This window comes from Notolabrus celidotus, chromosome 5 (assembly GCF_009762535.1).
Source record: "Notolabrus celidotus isolate fNotCel1 chromosome 5, fNotCel1.pri, whole genome shotgun sequence".
NCBI lineage: Eukaryota > Metazoa > Chordata > Actinopteri > Labriformes > Labridae > Notolabrus > Notolabrus celidotus.
Window position 1 is genome coordinate 4,446,461 of NC_048276.1, and position 17,587 is coordinate 4,464,047.

The 17,587-nt window shown below is 40.5% G+C and overlaps 2 protein-coding genes across 2 annotated transcripts in view; both read right to left on the reverse strand.

Moving 5' to 3' along the window:
* nsg2 (neuronal vesicle trafficking associated 2) overlaps positions 1-2,947 on the reverse strand; it is a 73,649-nt gene extending 70,702 nt beyond the window's left edge. The window contains exons 1-2 of the mRNA XM_034682999.1: positions 2,569-2,947; positions 2,003-2,177 (exon numbers count right to left, since the gene is read on the reverse strand). Coding sequence (XP_034538890.1) covers positions 2,003-2,131 — 129 coding nt within the window. The 5' untranslated portion in view covers positions 2,132-2,177; positions 2,569-2,947. The remainder of the gene's footprint in view (positions 1-2,002; positions 2,178-2,568) is intronic.
* An 8,898-nt stretch (positions 2,948-11,845) lies between these two features.
* The window catches only part of cpeb4b (cytoplasmic polyadenylation element binding protein 4b), a 53,585-nt gene continuing 47,843 nt past the window's right edge, over positions 11,846-17,587 (reverse strand). The window contains exon 10 of the mRNA XM_034683689.1: positions 11,846-16,607. Within this exon, the coding sequence (XP_034539580.1) occupies positions 16,380-16,607 (228 nt within the window). The 3' untranslated portion in view covers positions 11,846-16,379. The remainder of the gene's footprint in view (positions 16,608-17,587) is intronic.

The following is a 17,587-nucleotide window of genomic DNA, read 5'->3' on the forward strand; positions in this document are numbered from 1 at the left end:
TTCCATCCTATGATGGAGGGGAGCATCCGGTTCAGGGTGGAGGAGCCGTTAAGCCGGCTGAGAGTGGAGGTCTGCAGCTGGACCCCTCTCCACAGAAAGGCACCTGCCTGACCGGGGAGTCGAACCAAGAACCCTCTTGCTGTCAGGCAACGGTGCTACAAGTCATATTGATTAAATCAGGTTGTCCAGATCTTGTCATCTCATGATATTGCATGAAATGAGTTCTGAGAAATCTCACCTCTGCCTGTTGACACTGTGGGGAAATCAGTTCCCGCCTAAGGCTGGTCTATGATTCAGTTAGCTTCCTTAATTAGCAAACACTGCAGCATAAAGCTGGTTTCTTGGTCTAAGCGCCCCTAAGGCTACAGTCCTCGTCACAGAAGTCGCTGCTTCGTTTCCTGGCCTTGACCTTCTGCTGCATGTCTTCCCTCGCTCTCTCCTCCCCACAATGCCTCTCTCTAAAAAATCTACATAAATGCCAGACTCAATAGATGTGTCTTTAATATACTTTTAAAAGTCTGAATATTCTTGGCTCCTCTCTAAATGTTGTGAGCAGGAGATTTCAGAGTAAAAAAAAAGTCCATATTTTAGCTCTGTTTTTGGTCTCCACCTCCAAAGGGAAATATCAGTCACTTTAGCTGCAGAGTGATCCACTTTGTTTTTCAAGCTGGTGCTTTACAGCAATTGAAGAAACATAAAAATCAAATCTTCAGCTCTCCTATCAATAATTGCAACAAGAAAAAAAATGCCACAAAAAAACTTTAAGATAAAATCTAGTTTCTGTTTCTTGTCTTGTTAGTTGTAAATTAATGACTGAGCTTCCTCAGGCTGAGATGTGAGAGCAGCCTGAGGAGCTTCTGGGTCCCGAACATCTCTGAGAGGGCAAAGCAGAGCAAGATCCTGTCCTGCAATCCAGGCAGCAGCTGCAGAGCTGGTGAGTGAGATCATCTCTGAGGTGTCAATCATAAAGTCATTCAGTGGAATGTTAAAAGTTGTAGCATTGAAAGGTGCATCAAGAAGAAGAAGAGCCGGATGAGGACAGAAATGTTAACATAAATATTCCTGCAGAGCCCCGACGGCGTCGCGCTCACCCTGCATGGATTCTGATTTGCAGAACCACTTATCCACTTTACATTATCCCTTACACCGCCCGTGGGCATGAAGGGCTTTACAGTTTAACACTGCCTTCAAAAAGTTAACTAAAGTCTGATTGCGAGCCTGGAGAGAAGTTTGTTCTGCGGTTGTTGCTCCCAGAGGAAATCCCTGTTATTGGACATTAATATTAAGCAGCTGTAAAACTGTGCTGCACTGATCGTCCTATTAGACTCCAGTCATAAGCTCGATCACAGAGAGGGTGTTACATAATCCTTTTATTCCTCAAACTGTGAAAGCTAACCTCATGGAGCAGTTATTTGATTGCAGATTCATCAGAGGTTAGAAATATAGCTTCATGTGAACTGTCACTGTGACGCCGGATTAAAGCAAACACGGTCACATAATGGACTCATCACAGGCCGGCCTTCAAAAGGAGCATCACAGAGCTTACCTATTGTCTAACAGCATTCATTTTCATAATGTGCAATCAGTGCAGCTCTTAGACTAAACCTACATGGAGACACCAATCATTGCTCTGCCTCCATGGTAACTGGATTAACAAGCGGCGGTGCAGTTACTATGGGATGTCGAGATGATAAATGACAGTCTGTCTGGCACCAAATCTGTCTCCTAATCTCAGCTGGAAAACAAAGGACACGGCCGGGTGACAGCTGAGATGAATGAATGTGTGAATGAGCGAGAGTGTGTGTGTGGGTGTGTGTAATTTTATAGAGGAGGGGGAGGGGGGGGGGAAGAGGGTTCGAGGACGAGGTAGGTCAACAACACTCAGTAAATACAAACAGAAGGAGATTAAGAAAAAACAGACAGATGCACAAACAAGCGGGCAAACTCTCTCACACACACACACACACACACACATATATACACAGGGGCCCATGATGCTCACCTTGTCAGGTGCTTGACTCTGCAGGCTGCCAACATCCAGAGGAGTTATGAGGGGCACGTTCTGAAAGCCATCCTCCACACTCACAGGTTTGGCCCCTTTGTCCTGAAGATTACTCCCCAGTTTCACCATCTTCACCGACCTTTAATATAGTCCCTTATTTCCCTGAAGACTGCTCCTGGATGGAGGAATGGAGGAGGAGGTGATGGAGAAAGGATGGTTTTTTTTTTACCTCTCATTCTTTCAGGTCAATTAAAACAGGCAGAAAAGGATATGTGAGAATATTCTACTTCAAAGAGGTGATTGATTATTTGTGATGATTTAACTTGACTGTAGCTGAAAAGTGCGCACTGAATATGAATGCATGACAGTGAAGTCCTGCTTTGTTAAGACATATTTAAATACAGAGCAGAGGAGATGAAAACACTCATAAGAATAAAGCACATCTTCTTTCAGCTGGACTATTTTCCCCAGTTTAAAACAGCAAAACAAACCTGCTCCAGTTCCAAACCCTTCCTCCTTTTCATGCGTAAAAACATCAAAATGTGGATGAATGAGGAGAAACTTACAGCCGGTCGTCCTTGTCCGTCCGTTCCCTGTGTGCTGCAGCAGTGTGTGTGTCTGACAGACTCGGAGGAGACTCACAGATGAGGAGCAGGTGAGGCTGGAGGCTGGAGGCTGCGCTGCGGTGTCTCTGCTGCTGCTGATGCTGCTGCGGGAAAGCAACGCTGCACCGCCGGAGACAAAGTGGGAGTCTGGCGGCAGGTTCTCTTTCTACCAGCGGGCAGCCCAACCCCCTAATCCACAGATCCAAACACAGACTCTTCTTCTGCTTCTGCTGCTTCTCCTGCTGCTGCTGCTTCAACGAGCCTCTGGATCTGCCGCTAGGGGGGATTTTTGTTCCTTTCGGGAGTCGCGTTTGTTTTGCCAAAGCGAAGCCGAATGAATGATGCCTTTGAGGGATGCACGAAAACTCCTGCACCCGGGTCAGGAGGGTGGGAGTGTGCAGTTTATCAAATCATATAATACTCAGTGTTATCACAAAGTATGTCCCATTACAAAGCATTATTTATCACAGTCAATTGTTATTAAAAACATACTTAATGTGATAGATTTAATATTTTAATTATAGATTTTTAATTTCATGTTTTCATCCAAATAGCTCAGTTAGTGCATGGGATATATAAACTTAAATCAACATTTTATAAGTTTTAAATGTGAATTAAAAGAAGATTCCCTGTAATAATAAATGAGACACGTATTATTTCCTATATTGCTCAAAGCAACATGAAACTTCATAAATTAAAATGCTTCTTCTGGTCCTGCAGCGCCATCTGGTGGTTAAATGTGTGACACACAGTCTGAGTGCAAAGCAGCTGATCTATCAGACTTCAGACTTTATTTATAAAACGCTTTTCATACAAGGACATTGTAACACAAAGTGCTGTACATAAAAAAACAAATTAAAATAGAACAAATGAAATATATATGAAAATAAAAATAAAAAGACCACCTCCATCTTAATCCCAACCCCAGCCCCGACTCCAAACCCAAACCACAATCCTAAGGTTAAGAACACAATATGTGCAACAATGATAATAAAAACAATGAAAATAAAATAAATAAATAAATGAAAAATAAAAAAGAATTTGCTGAACGAACTGAGAAAACGCTCTCATTCATTTTTGTCTCTCGTCTATTTTTGTAACTTTTTTTTTTATTATTATAAATTATCATTTTCTTTTGATTTTCTATTTTTTTTTTATCATTGTTTTGGAACTACCTACTGCCTATTTATTCTGTAATATTAACTCCTCTCATACAGTAGGCCTCCTTCTCTTCCTTTCTGTCCTTTGGATAAGTCTATTTTCTGTTTGTGTTTAAATTTGAAAAGCAAAATAAAATATTCAAAAAAAAAAACTCATTACATCTTACTGAGGAAACACTGGAGGTAAAATAAGATGTTAAAACTCAACACAGGCAATTAAACTCACCAAAATAAAATACACTTCAAAGATAATAAAACACTAAAATATTAAACCATTAAAAGAAAATAAGATGCTATACTTAAAATGAATAAATAAATAAAGTAAGGTGAAATGTTGATGCTCTGTGCAGCCCTCAGATCTTCAGGTAGAGTGTTCCACAGACGTGGGCCATGATAATAAAAGGGCTGCCTCACCGTGAGTCTTTGTTCTTACTTTTGGTACCATTAAAAGTCCACTACCTGAAGACCTGAGGGCTCTCACTGGCTCATATGATAAAAGCAAATCTGATAAAGAAGAAAGAGCAAGACCATTGAGAGATTTAAAAAACAATAAAATAATCTTAAAATCTGTCAAGGAGAGGTTGATCTGTGTCTTTACAAAAACACCAGTGTCTTTAAACACACATTTCCTCACACTTCAGTCACATGTTCTTTGATTTTGTCACGTTGAGGGAAATTAAGGAGGACCCAAGTGCAGATTTTGTTTTAATACACAAAACTTACTTAAATGTCTAAAAACTAAATCCACAAGGAAACGCAGGGACACAGAAACACACAGAACACAGGAGAGGCAAACAATGATCCCACAAAGGACAGGGGAAAGAGAGGAACTAAATACAAAAAAATATCTCTTAAAATTATCTAGCAAACCCTTTTTTTAATGAAAATTTTCCTTCTGCCATGTTGTGTTTTCATTCTTGAAAAATACATATTCCTTTATCCAACATCGATGTTACTGGAAGTATTTTCTTCTGTATTCTTCCATGAAGCGATGTCAATTAGTTTGCATTCAAGCTGAAAGGTTTGAACAATAATTTAAACATTATATTAAAGAGCTCTGTGCTGAATCAAAGATGCCTTTGCAAGTCCACTGACTGACATTTCAATGTGTGCTCATTTTCAGTGCAGCACGCCTCCAGCTGGTGGTGTAACTGAGTCGTTAGCTGAATCACTCTTCCTGGAATCTTAGAAAACAACACATGATCCAGTCAGCCTCTAATGTTGGAGTGCATGTCTAGTTTTCATGGATCCACAGTTTGTAGTAGGGGTGAGAAATTGTGTTTTTTGGGAGTGAGCCGAAACTGAACCGAAGGCTTGTCATGAGATGTTTTGTACACAGGACTTAGAAGGGAACAGGGGAGTTTTAAGTCTATTCCAAAATACAAACAACATGTAAACAGAGATATAGCCTTAATGAGTGGAGCACTAAATTATCTGGTTTAGTTACTGTCATCTCTCTCTCCTCATCTCCCTCTATCCCTCTCTCCAACACGGTCTCAGCAGATGTGTGTCTAACATGAGTCTGGTCCTGCTGGAGGTTTCTGCCTGTTAAAGGAAGTTTGTCCTTGCCACTGTAACTTGCTAAATGCTGCAAAGTGCTCTGCTCATGGTGGATTAAGATGAGATCAGACTGAGTCCTGTCTGGAAGATGGGACTGGATCTGATCCGGTCTTGATGTTGGGTCTTTGTTAATAATAGAACATAGAGTACGGTCTAGACCTGCTGAGGATAACATTTGCTGGGATTTGGTGCTACATAAATAAAGGTTCTTATGACCCTCAAAAGACCCTAAGCCTAACCCTAACCCTGATCGGAACCCTAACCCTAACCCCTAACCCTAACCCTAACCCTAACCCTAATCGTAACCCTAACCCTAATCGTAACCCTTATCGTAACCCTAACCCTAACCCTAATCGTAACCCTTATCGTAACCCTAACCCTAATCGTAACCCTAACCCTAATCGTAACCCTAACCCTAACCCTAACCCTAACCCTAACCCTAATCGTAACCCTAACCCTAATCGTAACCCTAACCCTAACCCTAACCCTAATCGTAACCATAACCCTAACCCTAACCCTAACCCTAATCGTAACCCTAACTCGAACCCTAATTGTAACCCTAACCCTAATCGTAACCCTAACCGTAACCCTAACCCTAACCCTAACCATAACCCTAACCCTAATCGTAACCCTAACCCTAATCGTAACCCTAACCATAACCCTAACCCTAATCGTAACCCTAACCCTAATCGTAACCCTAACCGTAACCCTAACCCTAACCCTAATTGTAACCCTAACCCTAATCGTAACCCTAACCCTAACCCTAATTGTAACCCTAACCCTAATTGTAACCCTAACCCTAACCCTAATTGTAACCCTAACCCTAATCGTAACCCTAACCCTAATCGTAACCCTATATCTAACCCTAACCCTAACCCTAACCCTAATCGTAACCCTAACCCTAACCCTAATTGTAACCCTAACCCTAACCCTAATCGTAACCCTATATCTAACCCTAACCCTAATTGTAACCCTAACCCTAACCCTAATTGTAACCCTAACCCTAACCCTAATTGTAACCCTAACCCTAATCGTAACCCTAACCCTAATCGTAACCCTATATCTAACCCTAACCCTAACCCTAACCCTAATCGTAACCCTAACCCTAACCCTAATTGTAACCCTAACCCTAACCCTAATCGTAACCCTAACCCTAACCCTAACCCTAATCGTAACCCTAACCCTAATTGTAACCCTAACCCTAATTGTAACCCTAACCCTAACCCTAATCGTAACCCTAACCCTAACCCTAATTGTAACCCTAACCCTAACCCTAATCGTAACCCTAACCCTAATCGTAACCCTAACCCTAACCCTAACCCTAATCGTAACCCTAACCCTAACCCTAATTGTAACCCTAACCCTAATCGTAACCCTAACCCTAATTGTAACCCTAACCCTAACCCTAACCCTAACCCTAATTGTAACCCTAACCCTAACCCTAACCCTAACCCTAACCCTAATCGTAACCCTAACCCTAACCCTAACCCTAATCGTAACCCTAACCCTAACCCTAATTGTAACCCTAACCCTAATCGTAACCCTAACCCTAACCCTAACCCTAACCCTAATCGTAACCCTAACCCTAACCCTAATCGTAACCCTAACCCTAACCCTAATCGTAACCCTAACCCTAACCCTAATTGTAACCCTAACCCTAACCCTAATCGTAACCCTAACCCTAATCGTAACCCTAACCCTAACCCTAACCCTAATCGTAACCCTAACCCTAATTGTAACCCTAACCCTAACCCTAACCCTAATCGTAACCCTAGCCCTAATTGTAACCCTAACCCTAACCCTAACCCTAATCGTAACCCTAACCCTAACCCTAACCCTAATTGTAACCCTAACCCTAACCCTAATCGTAACCCTAACCCTAATTGTAACCCTAACCCTAACCCTAACCCTAATCGTAACCCTAACCCTAACCCTAACCCTAATCGTAACCCTAACCCTAATTGTAACCCTAACCCTAACCCTAATCGTAACCCTAACCCTAATTGTAACCCTAACCCTAACCCTAACCCTAATCGTAACCCTAACCCTAACCCTAATCGTAACCCTAACCCTAACCCTAACCCTAATCGTAACCCTAACCCTAACCCTAATCGTAACCCTAACCCTAACCCTAATCGTAACCCTAACCCTAATCGTAACCCTAACCCTAATTGTAACCCTAACCCTAACCCTAACCCTAACCCTAATCGTAACCCTAACCCTAACCCTAACCCTAACCCTAACCCTAATTGTAACCCTAACCCTAATTGTAACCCTAACCCTAATTGTAACCCTAACCCTAACCCTAACCCTAACCCTAATCGTAACCCTAACCCTAACCCTAACCCTAACCCTAACCCTAATTGTAACCCTAACCCTAATCGTAACCCTAACCCTAATTGTAACCCTAACCCTAACCCTAACCCTAACCCTAATCGTAACCCTAACCCTAACCCTAACCCTAACCCTAATTGTAACCCTAACCCTAACCCTAACCCTAACCCTAATCGTAACCCTAACCCTAATCGTAACCCTAACCCTAATCGTAACCCTAACCCTAACCCTAATCGTAACCCTAACCCTAACCCTAACCCTAATTGTAACCCTAACCCTAACCCTAACCCTAATCGTAACCCTAACCCTAACCCTAACCCTAACCCTAATCGTAACCCTAACCCTAATCGTAACCCTAACCCTAATCGTAACCCTAACCCTAACCCTAATCGTAACCCTAACCCTAACCCTAACCCTAATTGTAACCCTAACCCTAACCCTAACCCTAACCCTAATCGTAACCCTAACCCTAACCCTAATCGTAACCCTAACCCTAATTGTAACCCTAACCCTAACCCTAACCCTTACCCTAATTGTAACCCTAACCCTAACCCTAACCCTAACCCTAATCGTAACCCTAACCCTAATTGTAACCCTAACCCTAACCCTAACCCTAATTGTAACCCTAACCCTAACCCTAATCGTAACCCTAACCCTAATTGTAACCCTAACCCTAATTGTAACCCTAACCCTAATCGTTACCCTAACCCTAACCCTAATCGTAACCCTAACCCTAATTGTAACCCTAACCCTAACCCTAACCCCTAACCCTAACCCTAATCGTAACCCTAACCCTAACCCTAACCCTAACCCTAATCGTAACCCTAACCCTAACCCTAACCCTAATTGTAACCCTAACCCTAGCCCTAGCCCTAACCCTAACCCTAACCCTAATCGTAACCCTAACCCTAACCCTAATCGTAACCCTAACCCTAACCCTAATTGTAACCCTAATCCTAGCCCTAGCCCTAACCCTAACCCTAACCCTAATCGTAACCCTAACCCTAACCCTAACCCTAATCGTAACCCTAACCCTAACCCTAATCGTAACCCTAACCCTAACCCTAATTGTAACCCTAACCCTAACCCTAACCCTAATTGTAACCCTAACCCTAACCCTAATCGTAACCCTAACCCTAACCCTAATTGTTACCCTAACCCTAACCCTAACCCTAATTGTAACCCTAACCCTAACCCTAACCCTAATCGTAACCCTAACCCTAACCCTAATCGTAACCCTAACCCTAACCCTAATTGTAACCCTAACCCTAACCCTAATTTTAACCCTAACCCTAACCCTAATCGTAACCCTAACCCTAATCGTAACCCTAACCCTAACCCTAATCGTAACCCTAACCCTAATTGTAACCCTAACCCTAACCCTAATCGTAACCCTAACCCTAACCCTAACCCTAATTTTAACCCTAACCCTAACCCTAATCGTAACCCTAACCCTTATCGTAACCCTAACCCTAATTGTAACCCTAACCCTAACCCTTCTACCGACTTTTAGGACAGCCAATAGCTCCTTTCCTCACCGAAGCATGTTTGAGAGAAATGTATTTGACGTGTATTTTATATTTTCTAGTCTGTCCCATGTTCCATCTGTTTCAATGGAGGAGGCGTGGCTATGTCGTAGACTGCCGCCAGTCACCAGGGGGAGCTCTTTAAGGTAGTTGACCATGATTTAGCCAGTCTATGTTCAATTTACAGAGAACAAACATTATTCCACTAAAGCACAAGTACTCTGTAACAGTGTAAGGGAAAACTTTGAACAGGCAGAAATCTCGAACAGAACCAGACTCATTGGATGTTTTAGTCATAAACACTAGAACAGCCCTTGAATCAATTCACTGCATGTTTCTCCTTTTTATACTCAGAGTTGTCATTATGATGAGTATTTTAAAGGTAAAAAGTTAAAGCTGTAGAGTAATGACACCAGAGTTTAGATAAGCTCACTCACTTCTATCTTCCACACGCAAAGCTCTTCTGGGAAATTGAAGCGTTCATTATTTACTGCCCAAACAAGTTGTAATCAAAACAGACAGAGAGGATAGCATTTTGTTTTTGCCTCCGGCTGTTGGTAGCTTTCAGGTTGTGGGAGAAGTTTGCCTTCAGGCCTTTTTCTCTCCTGGCAGAGTGGAACAACAGGAGTGACGGTGGAAACTAGACCCAGGAAAGAAAGCAGGGGAGCTGGAGACCGGAGGGAGGTCTTTAGCTGGTTCTGGTGACCTTCAGTGGGTCAACACCGTGGTGAATCACGTCTTTCAAACTGTGTGTTAAATAACTATTTTATTAACAACCAGATACTAACACAGTAAGAAGTCTGACGGTAACCAGAGGTGGACAAAGTAACAAGGACAAACTTTTACTAAAGACAAATATCCTTTAACTCCACTACATTTCTATCAGTGCTCTAGTTACTCACTACTTCATCTTTGAAGTCAGCTGATGAATTTTCTCTTCTGAAATCAGATCCCAAAGACCGTAAACTGTTGGTGTACCTGTGTTTGGTTTGTCTCAGTGGTGTAGCCGTACCTCGGTTGAGCGTAGATCAAACGTTCTTCAGATCAGTCCGTTCATTTAGTCGTGGTGATGATGGCTATGACTGAGAAGGATGATGATTCTCTACCTGAGCACCACGGCCGTATTTTAAACCCACGTGTGAGGTTTTGAAATAAAGAATGATTGTTTGTATTGTTGTAAATCTCTGATCTGTTTACCACACAAACAAAACATCAGCATCTAACCTGAGTAAGCATGTGGAGGTCTGCAGCTAACACACTGGTTTGATTCCAGATGAACATTGTAAACTTGTCTGTGCTTGTAGTAACTTAGTTTATATTTCATGGTAGACGTTTTAGATATGAAATCATGTTTTCTAGACAAACAGAACGGAGCAGAATGTTCACCCATGCATTCCTGACTACACTCACGCTTTGTGAAAATATGTTTAGAGATATTTCAAAAAGTACTTTGAATACTGAAGTATTTTAAAAAGGAAGTACTCCAGGACTTTAACTCAAGTAACAACTTTCACTTGTATTGGAGTAATATTTGACCAGGAGGATCTATACTTTGAGTTAAGTCACGAAGACATGTCCACCACTGAGTAAAAGTAATAAGTTCTATTGAAATAAATCAGTCTCATCAGATTTTGAATGTTTTAAGTCTTTGAATTCCTAACTCTGATTTTTTTTAATTTAAATTATGTATTTGAATTTTTTTGTCATTGAGTTTAAGTCTTCAAATTTTCAACAAGTATTTGTCACTTTTATTTTTCAATGTTCACAAATTCAGAGTCAAAAATTAAATGTAGGGGGCGCTGGTGGCCTAGCGGTCTTAGCACCCAACATACAGAGGCTACGGTCCTCGTCGTAGGGGTCCTGCATGTCTTCCCCCACTCTCTACTCCCTACATTTCCTGTCTCTCTTCAGCTGTCCTATAAAATTAAGGCAAAAAGGCCAAAAAATATAACTTAAAAAAAAAGTCAATGTTTAAAAATTCAAGTGCTAATTTTCAACGTCCAAAATTCAAAGTCAAAATTCAATGTAAACAGCTGATTTACCGAGGGAACAGCAATTGATCGTCTCACATTGAACCCAACCCCAAAAAAAATTCAGTGTTAGGAATTCAAAGGCTTAAAGAAATTCAAAATCTGATGAGACTGATTTACTTCCATAAAGTTCCCCCCAAAAATGATCCTCAATAAATCTACTTTGTTATGGTAACTCACTCAACCAGTGTCGGTTCTGGGGAGGGGCCAACAGGGGCCAGTGCCACTGTAAAACTGAACCTGGACCCCCCTGTGACCCCCCCTCCACACCAAACAAATATTATACAATAAAAAAAGCTTCGGTATGGCGCCGATGTTACAGGCGGAACACATGCGTGTGGCACTTGGTTCCAGTCCCTTAGAGCACTGAGGAACTCATGTTGAGTGTAAACATCCAAACAGCTGCTGTCAGTCTGCATGTTGATATAGTGCACAGTAGTATATATGTCTAGTATAAAGGGATGCACTGATGTTTTGCCAGTTTGTTCTCAGTCTCTTTTGTCAGGGTTGAATGTGTCCCTCTGACAACACCCTTGGCCCCAGCCTGGCCCCCCCAGTAAAATTGGTCTAGAACCGCCACTGCACTCAACAACAGAGATGCGATGTAAAAAAGCAGACAGCACAAATATTCATCACAGTTAAGATTTATTTCATTCAACATTTCACATTACAAATATTTAAAAATTATGCATACTGTTATAAATAGTTGGCTGCAAACAATTAAATAACATTAGATTTTTCTTTTTCGTTTCACTAGCACTTCTACAGACCAACTCCTAGAAATATGGACATATCCGTATTACATAACTTAATTAGAAAGGAAAATACAAAAATAGGAACTTATAAAGTGAAATGACAATAAAAATTAAGGTGATATCTTAAGTAAAAAATGCTATTAATAAATACAACAACCTTCCCATACACAGTTAAAAACTATTGAAATCTTGCCATTAAGTAACATCATTAACAGACAAATATTTAAATATTTATTTTCCTTCAGAAAATGTGAACCATATATTGTGGAGCACAATATAGCAATTAGTAAAAACTAGACACTTTAACATATTAAAAGCTTCACCTCAAAAATATAACAAAAATCTGATCAAAATTATAAAAATCAATTATACATTCCAATTAAAAATATACCAATAAACAGCTAAATACATTGTTGACCTAATAATTACAATGCAATCAATCACAGTAGCTTAAAATAAACAAAATAAGCAAATGAGCACAAAACCTTTAATGTTTTAAAAATAACTTCAATTATTTATATTAGTACAAATAGTTTGATTTCTTTTCTTTTTTACAAACACCAGCATGAAAAGGATTACAATAACAGTAGAAAATGACTGTGAAAAACATATTAACATCTTCTTTAATTAAATGTCTGCAATTAAAAATGGCATTAAAGAATTACATTGCAAAGAGTCTTTATCTGGAAAAAGGTTCAAAAGAAGTATTGCACATAACAACTTGAAGTTAACTTGCAACATTTACCACATTCAAGTCTTTAAGCTCCCCTTCCTCCAGATAGGTCTATATAAGATCACCTCGACAGACAGCGGGGATGAGTTCTCAAGTCTTTTTGAAAAACAGTGTTTATTATAAGGATGCTCAAAGTCCTGCACTGCCAAATCGATTTAAAGTTTGTGTCTTGTTTCTCGTCTTAGCTCTCTGTCATGTGCATCCTGCAGAGGTCTGCGAATGGGGAAGCGAGGAGATCAACACGTGGGGGAGGGGAGGGGAGGGTGGGGGAGGTGTAGGGGGGGTGAGGTGAGGTGAGACTGGGTTTGGGGGGGTTTGTCCTTAACGAGTTAATAGTTGAGAAACATTTGGTGCACACCACAACAATTAATTTTAATAGCTAATTCATGTACTTGTCATTTTCTCTTTTTATGTCATGCATGCTAAGGATTACAATAGGTGCTAGTTGGCAAGTTCAAGAATATATATATACTTTTTTTTTCAAATATTAAAATATCTAAACATCAAACATCCATTCTTGTGATACGAGATTCAGCGTTACGCGTGAACCGAATTTTGCATTCTCCTTATAATAAGTTATACTCCATCTATGGAGAGGAAACCGAGACAGAAGTTACCATTTTCCAACTAGAATAGCCATGTTTAGAGACATTAACATCGATTTCAAATTACATCTTGTTTTTTTTTTTTCCTTTTTTTCAAATTCTCGCCATGCTGTTAAAGTGACCAGATTGACTGGAAACACATCGAGTGTACGAGAAAGCCAAGACCAAGAGAGCGATACACTTTGGTCTCTCCTCTGCAGTTCTGAAGTCGCATCAACACAAGTGCACACTTAGTTGTAAAGTTTCCTCAGCACTGAAATGTATAAAAAGCATAATTGAAAATAATATATATTGAAATCACTCAACTTTTTTTTCTTAAAATGAACATTTCCATATATGCAGATCTCTCAGTAACAAAAGTACAAAAGCTACCTTTCACAATGTGAAAAATTGAGGTATTGCAAAAAGGAGTTTCCCCATTTGTGAAAAATGTGCCTAAAATGACTGTTGGAAAAAGAAAAAATATTTAGAAAAGTAGTGCATAATAAATGTTTATATGTGCATGACAAAATAATTTAGCTAGAAAACACTGTACCAAAAATCAGCAGGCCATGTATAAAATAATCTTTTTTTTTCATTTAACAGCAAATTCTTCACAAAGTGTTTTAACTTCTAAAATGCTCACCCAAACGCACCCACAAAACTAATGTCCAGGGTGCAAAAAACTGGTGCAGCGACACCCGCCGATATGAGGATACGTTTCTCACTAGTGTGTAATAATAATCAAGTTTCTGTACTAACTCCCTGACATGTTTAAATGCTCGGCTAGTAGGTTAACACTGAGCGACTGAGAAAGTCAAACCAATGTGAGGATTAGTTTTTTAATTTCGTTGTGAATGTGCACTTTGTTGATTTTGTTTCCGAACACGCAGACCTATCTGAGATAAAAAGAACTAGTGGCTACCAGCGTGCACCTCCATGTTGAGTGATGGAGAGTGTGAGGCCTTGAGTGTGTGTGTGTGTGTGTGTGTGTGTGTGTGCCTACAAGCCCTATTCTCTTTCCACTGGTGTTTTAATGGGTTTTGACTGCATCGTCAAACATATATGTATATATAAATATATTATGTTCAAGGCCAATCTTTGGTTTGCTGGGCTTGACAGTTAAGCAAAACTGGGTAGAAGTGACAGATTTTAAAAAATATATGTATAAAAAAAATGTCCTTGAAGAAATGAGAAAGGAACATATGAGTAAAAACCTAAATAAGAAATGAGCTACAGTATGACCCACTACTGCACAGCCATCTTTGGTTCCCAAACACCACTGGGTACAACCGACTGTTACAAAGAGCGAACTGCATGTGGGTAGCGAGTGTGTAGTAGTAGAGCACACTGCAGAGACTATCTTCATTTATGCTTCAAAAACACTGGATGCTGAGTTGGATAAGCTTGGCAGGAGAAAAACATAGAAGGGGGTTCGCCGAAAGGGCAGATCCCTCCGTGACTCAAATGTGTGCTGACAATTCCAAAAAGCAGACAAACTTTTTCATCGTTTCGTTTCGTTTCGTTGAATGTGACCGACTCTCGGATGCGAAGTAGAACTCTTTTTTTTTTTTTCATTCAAGATTTTGGGAGAAATTGCACAAATGCACTAGAAAAAACAAAAAAACTATCAAAGACAGGCATTTTTCCCCGTTTAAAAAAACTGCAATAAAAAGGCGGCTACTTGAACAGCGTGCTCTCAAAGGAGTTACCTTCACCTCAGTCCCGAAAGATCTGGATCCAGGCCCCACTGTGTGCAGGTTTTTCCATCTGTTTTAAAAAAAGGCCCTGCTTTCTGTTAGCTGCTAGCTTAGCATCAGAAGGCGGCAGGCAGACATGAGGAGGGGGGAGTGGGGCTGGACTTATCTTTGTAGCACTTGGCCTCTCTCTCTCTCTCTCTGTCTCTCTCTCTCTCTGTGTGTGTCTCTCGCTCTCGTATAGCCTCCCTACCTTACATTCCCCTAATACGCTGTATACTGTACGATGCTCTTCTCTGTCCCCGGCACAACCCTGGGTTTGATTACAAAAATAAGGAGGTGATGAAGCAAGTGAGTACAAAACTGTGCCAGTCACATCACACTCGGCTTGTTGCATCACTTCCCTTTGATTAGAGTTCTAAGGAAAGGAGAACACTAGCGGGTGATAATGTTTTCTTTCTTTCGTTCTCTCTTTTTAAACTGTATTCGGCACATTAGCAGCTGAGTCTGAGGTATTAGTTTTTGCATGTCAAAATGGAGATCAAAACCCAAATATGTGTTGCAGAAAATTTCGTCGTGGTTTCTTTTTTTTTTTCTTCAAGTAACATCAAAACATTTGTATGATCTGGGAAATCATAACGAGAGAGGTTCAAACATTTTGATTAGGGAGGGAAAAGAATCAGTTCTTTCTACAGCGGGCCCCTCTCTGCTCCTCAAAGTACATTGAGATTCAGCTTTGGTTAACTACTAAGGGTCTCATACACTGGATCTGCACTAAATTGGAAATAAGTGCACTCTTCTTTAGCAACACCTTTTTCAATTCACATTTGCTCTGGAGCCTCTTGTTTCAGTTAAAACACCTCTCAGAGCGAGAAGCCGACGACACGCCACCGCCACCGCCGCCGCCGCGTCGTCGTCGACTTCTGCTCCGGAGACCGGATCAAAGAAAAGAAACAGCTCTGCTACAAAAGAAGTCAATCAAAATGTCAAATGAAGTGTGTTTTCTGGGGGCTTCTGGTATCAAAAATTAAAATAGAATACATAGCTTAGAAAAATATGCCAATTGAATAGCAGAGTACCATATCACACCTCAAACTTTCCTATATATGTTTTTTGAGAACTAATAAAAATATTTCAAAAAATCAAACACATAAATAAAATTATGTTACACATCTTTTTCCTTGCTGGACATATTTGGATATAATTCCAGTTTTCTTTTCTATCTTCAAAATATAGATATATATTAACTTAAAAAACGAGAAAAAGGTTCAGTGAAAGTAGAGCAAAAAGGAACCAGCAACAGAAAAGTGCATTTATTTGTACAATGATTTGCGACTCCTGCACTACCTGCCCTCCTGCTCCCCTGTTGCCTCTCCCTCTCTGACCGGCCCGCTCAGTTCCAGCGGAAAGAGATGTGACGGGGTCTGTCACCTCCCTCCTTCACCAGGGGTTTGTGAAACTCTCGTCCAGCGCGGGAGTGGATGGCCGCCCAGCAGTACTCGCAGTAGTACTGCAGACAGGTGACGTTGGCGCAGAAGAAGGGCGCGAACTTCCCGCCGCAGCGAGTTCCCTGGCACTCATCGCACAGCTGGTCATCCAGCACATATGGCTTCACTTCCACCTGCAGAGAAAAGACAGTCCTTTATGAATACATGAGCCTGCAGGGAGTTAACACATCAACTTGTAAATATGGATGGGCATTTCAAGACGAAACACTATTGGATAATCATTGGCATCTATTTGACGATTATTCAAATAATCACCCCCACACACACAGACAGAGACACACACACACACACACACTTGTCCCAGTAACAGCCTGTTTGTGAGGCATGTTAACCAGCAGCAGGATGAAGTGCTGCTAGTAGCCGTCAGTGTCTGTCTCAATCTTTACGTCTGTGTTTCTGTTGTTTTGTTTGTTTTGTGGATCATAAAGAGATTAATATGATATAAAGTCTGATTCATAACCAGCTTAACCCTGTAAAGCCTGGACCATCAAGTAATTGCCAGAAAATTCTAACTCTTTGAAAATGGAGTGTTTATTGGACCCTCTGATGAATAATAAAAAAAAAAAAATTAAACATAAATTTTCATGTATGAGTTTTAATTTGTATCATATGTGATATATCAGGTATTTTGCTGCAAATGTATTTCTCAAAGTTTCATATTTTCCAAACAAACTAAAACACATAAAAACAAGATTTTTACCTATCGAGTTTCCTTCAAATTTTTGCAAAAGTAATTACAAACAGAAATATTTTTTTTCCATATTGCACGACAACGTCATCAGGGTTCCCACTCTTTTCCAGAGATCATTTTCCAGGACATTTTCAGTGATGATCAAGCTCGTATGACAGTCTAAATTGAGTTCCTAATTTAGTTCCTAAATAGTCTAATACAGTGGTCCCCAAACTACGGCCCACGGGCCGGATACGGCCCGCCTCCACATTTGGCCCGGCCCCCTGAACAATAGCCTACCAGAGACGGTTATATGGTTATTATTTATTTCACAAATAGTGTTATTTATATCCTGACTTTTTTCTGTGAAGATCCCAGAGAGGGTTATTAATATTTGGTTATGTGTGGCTTTCTGGAAAACAA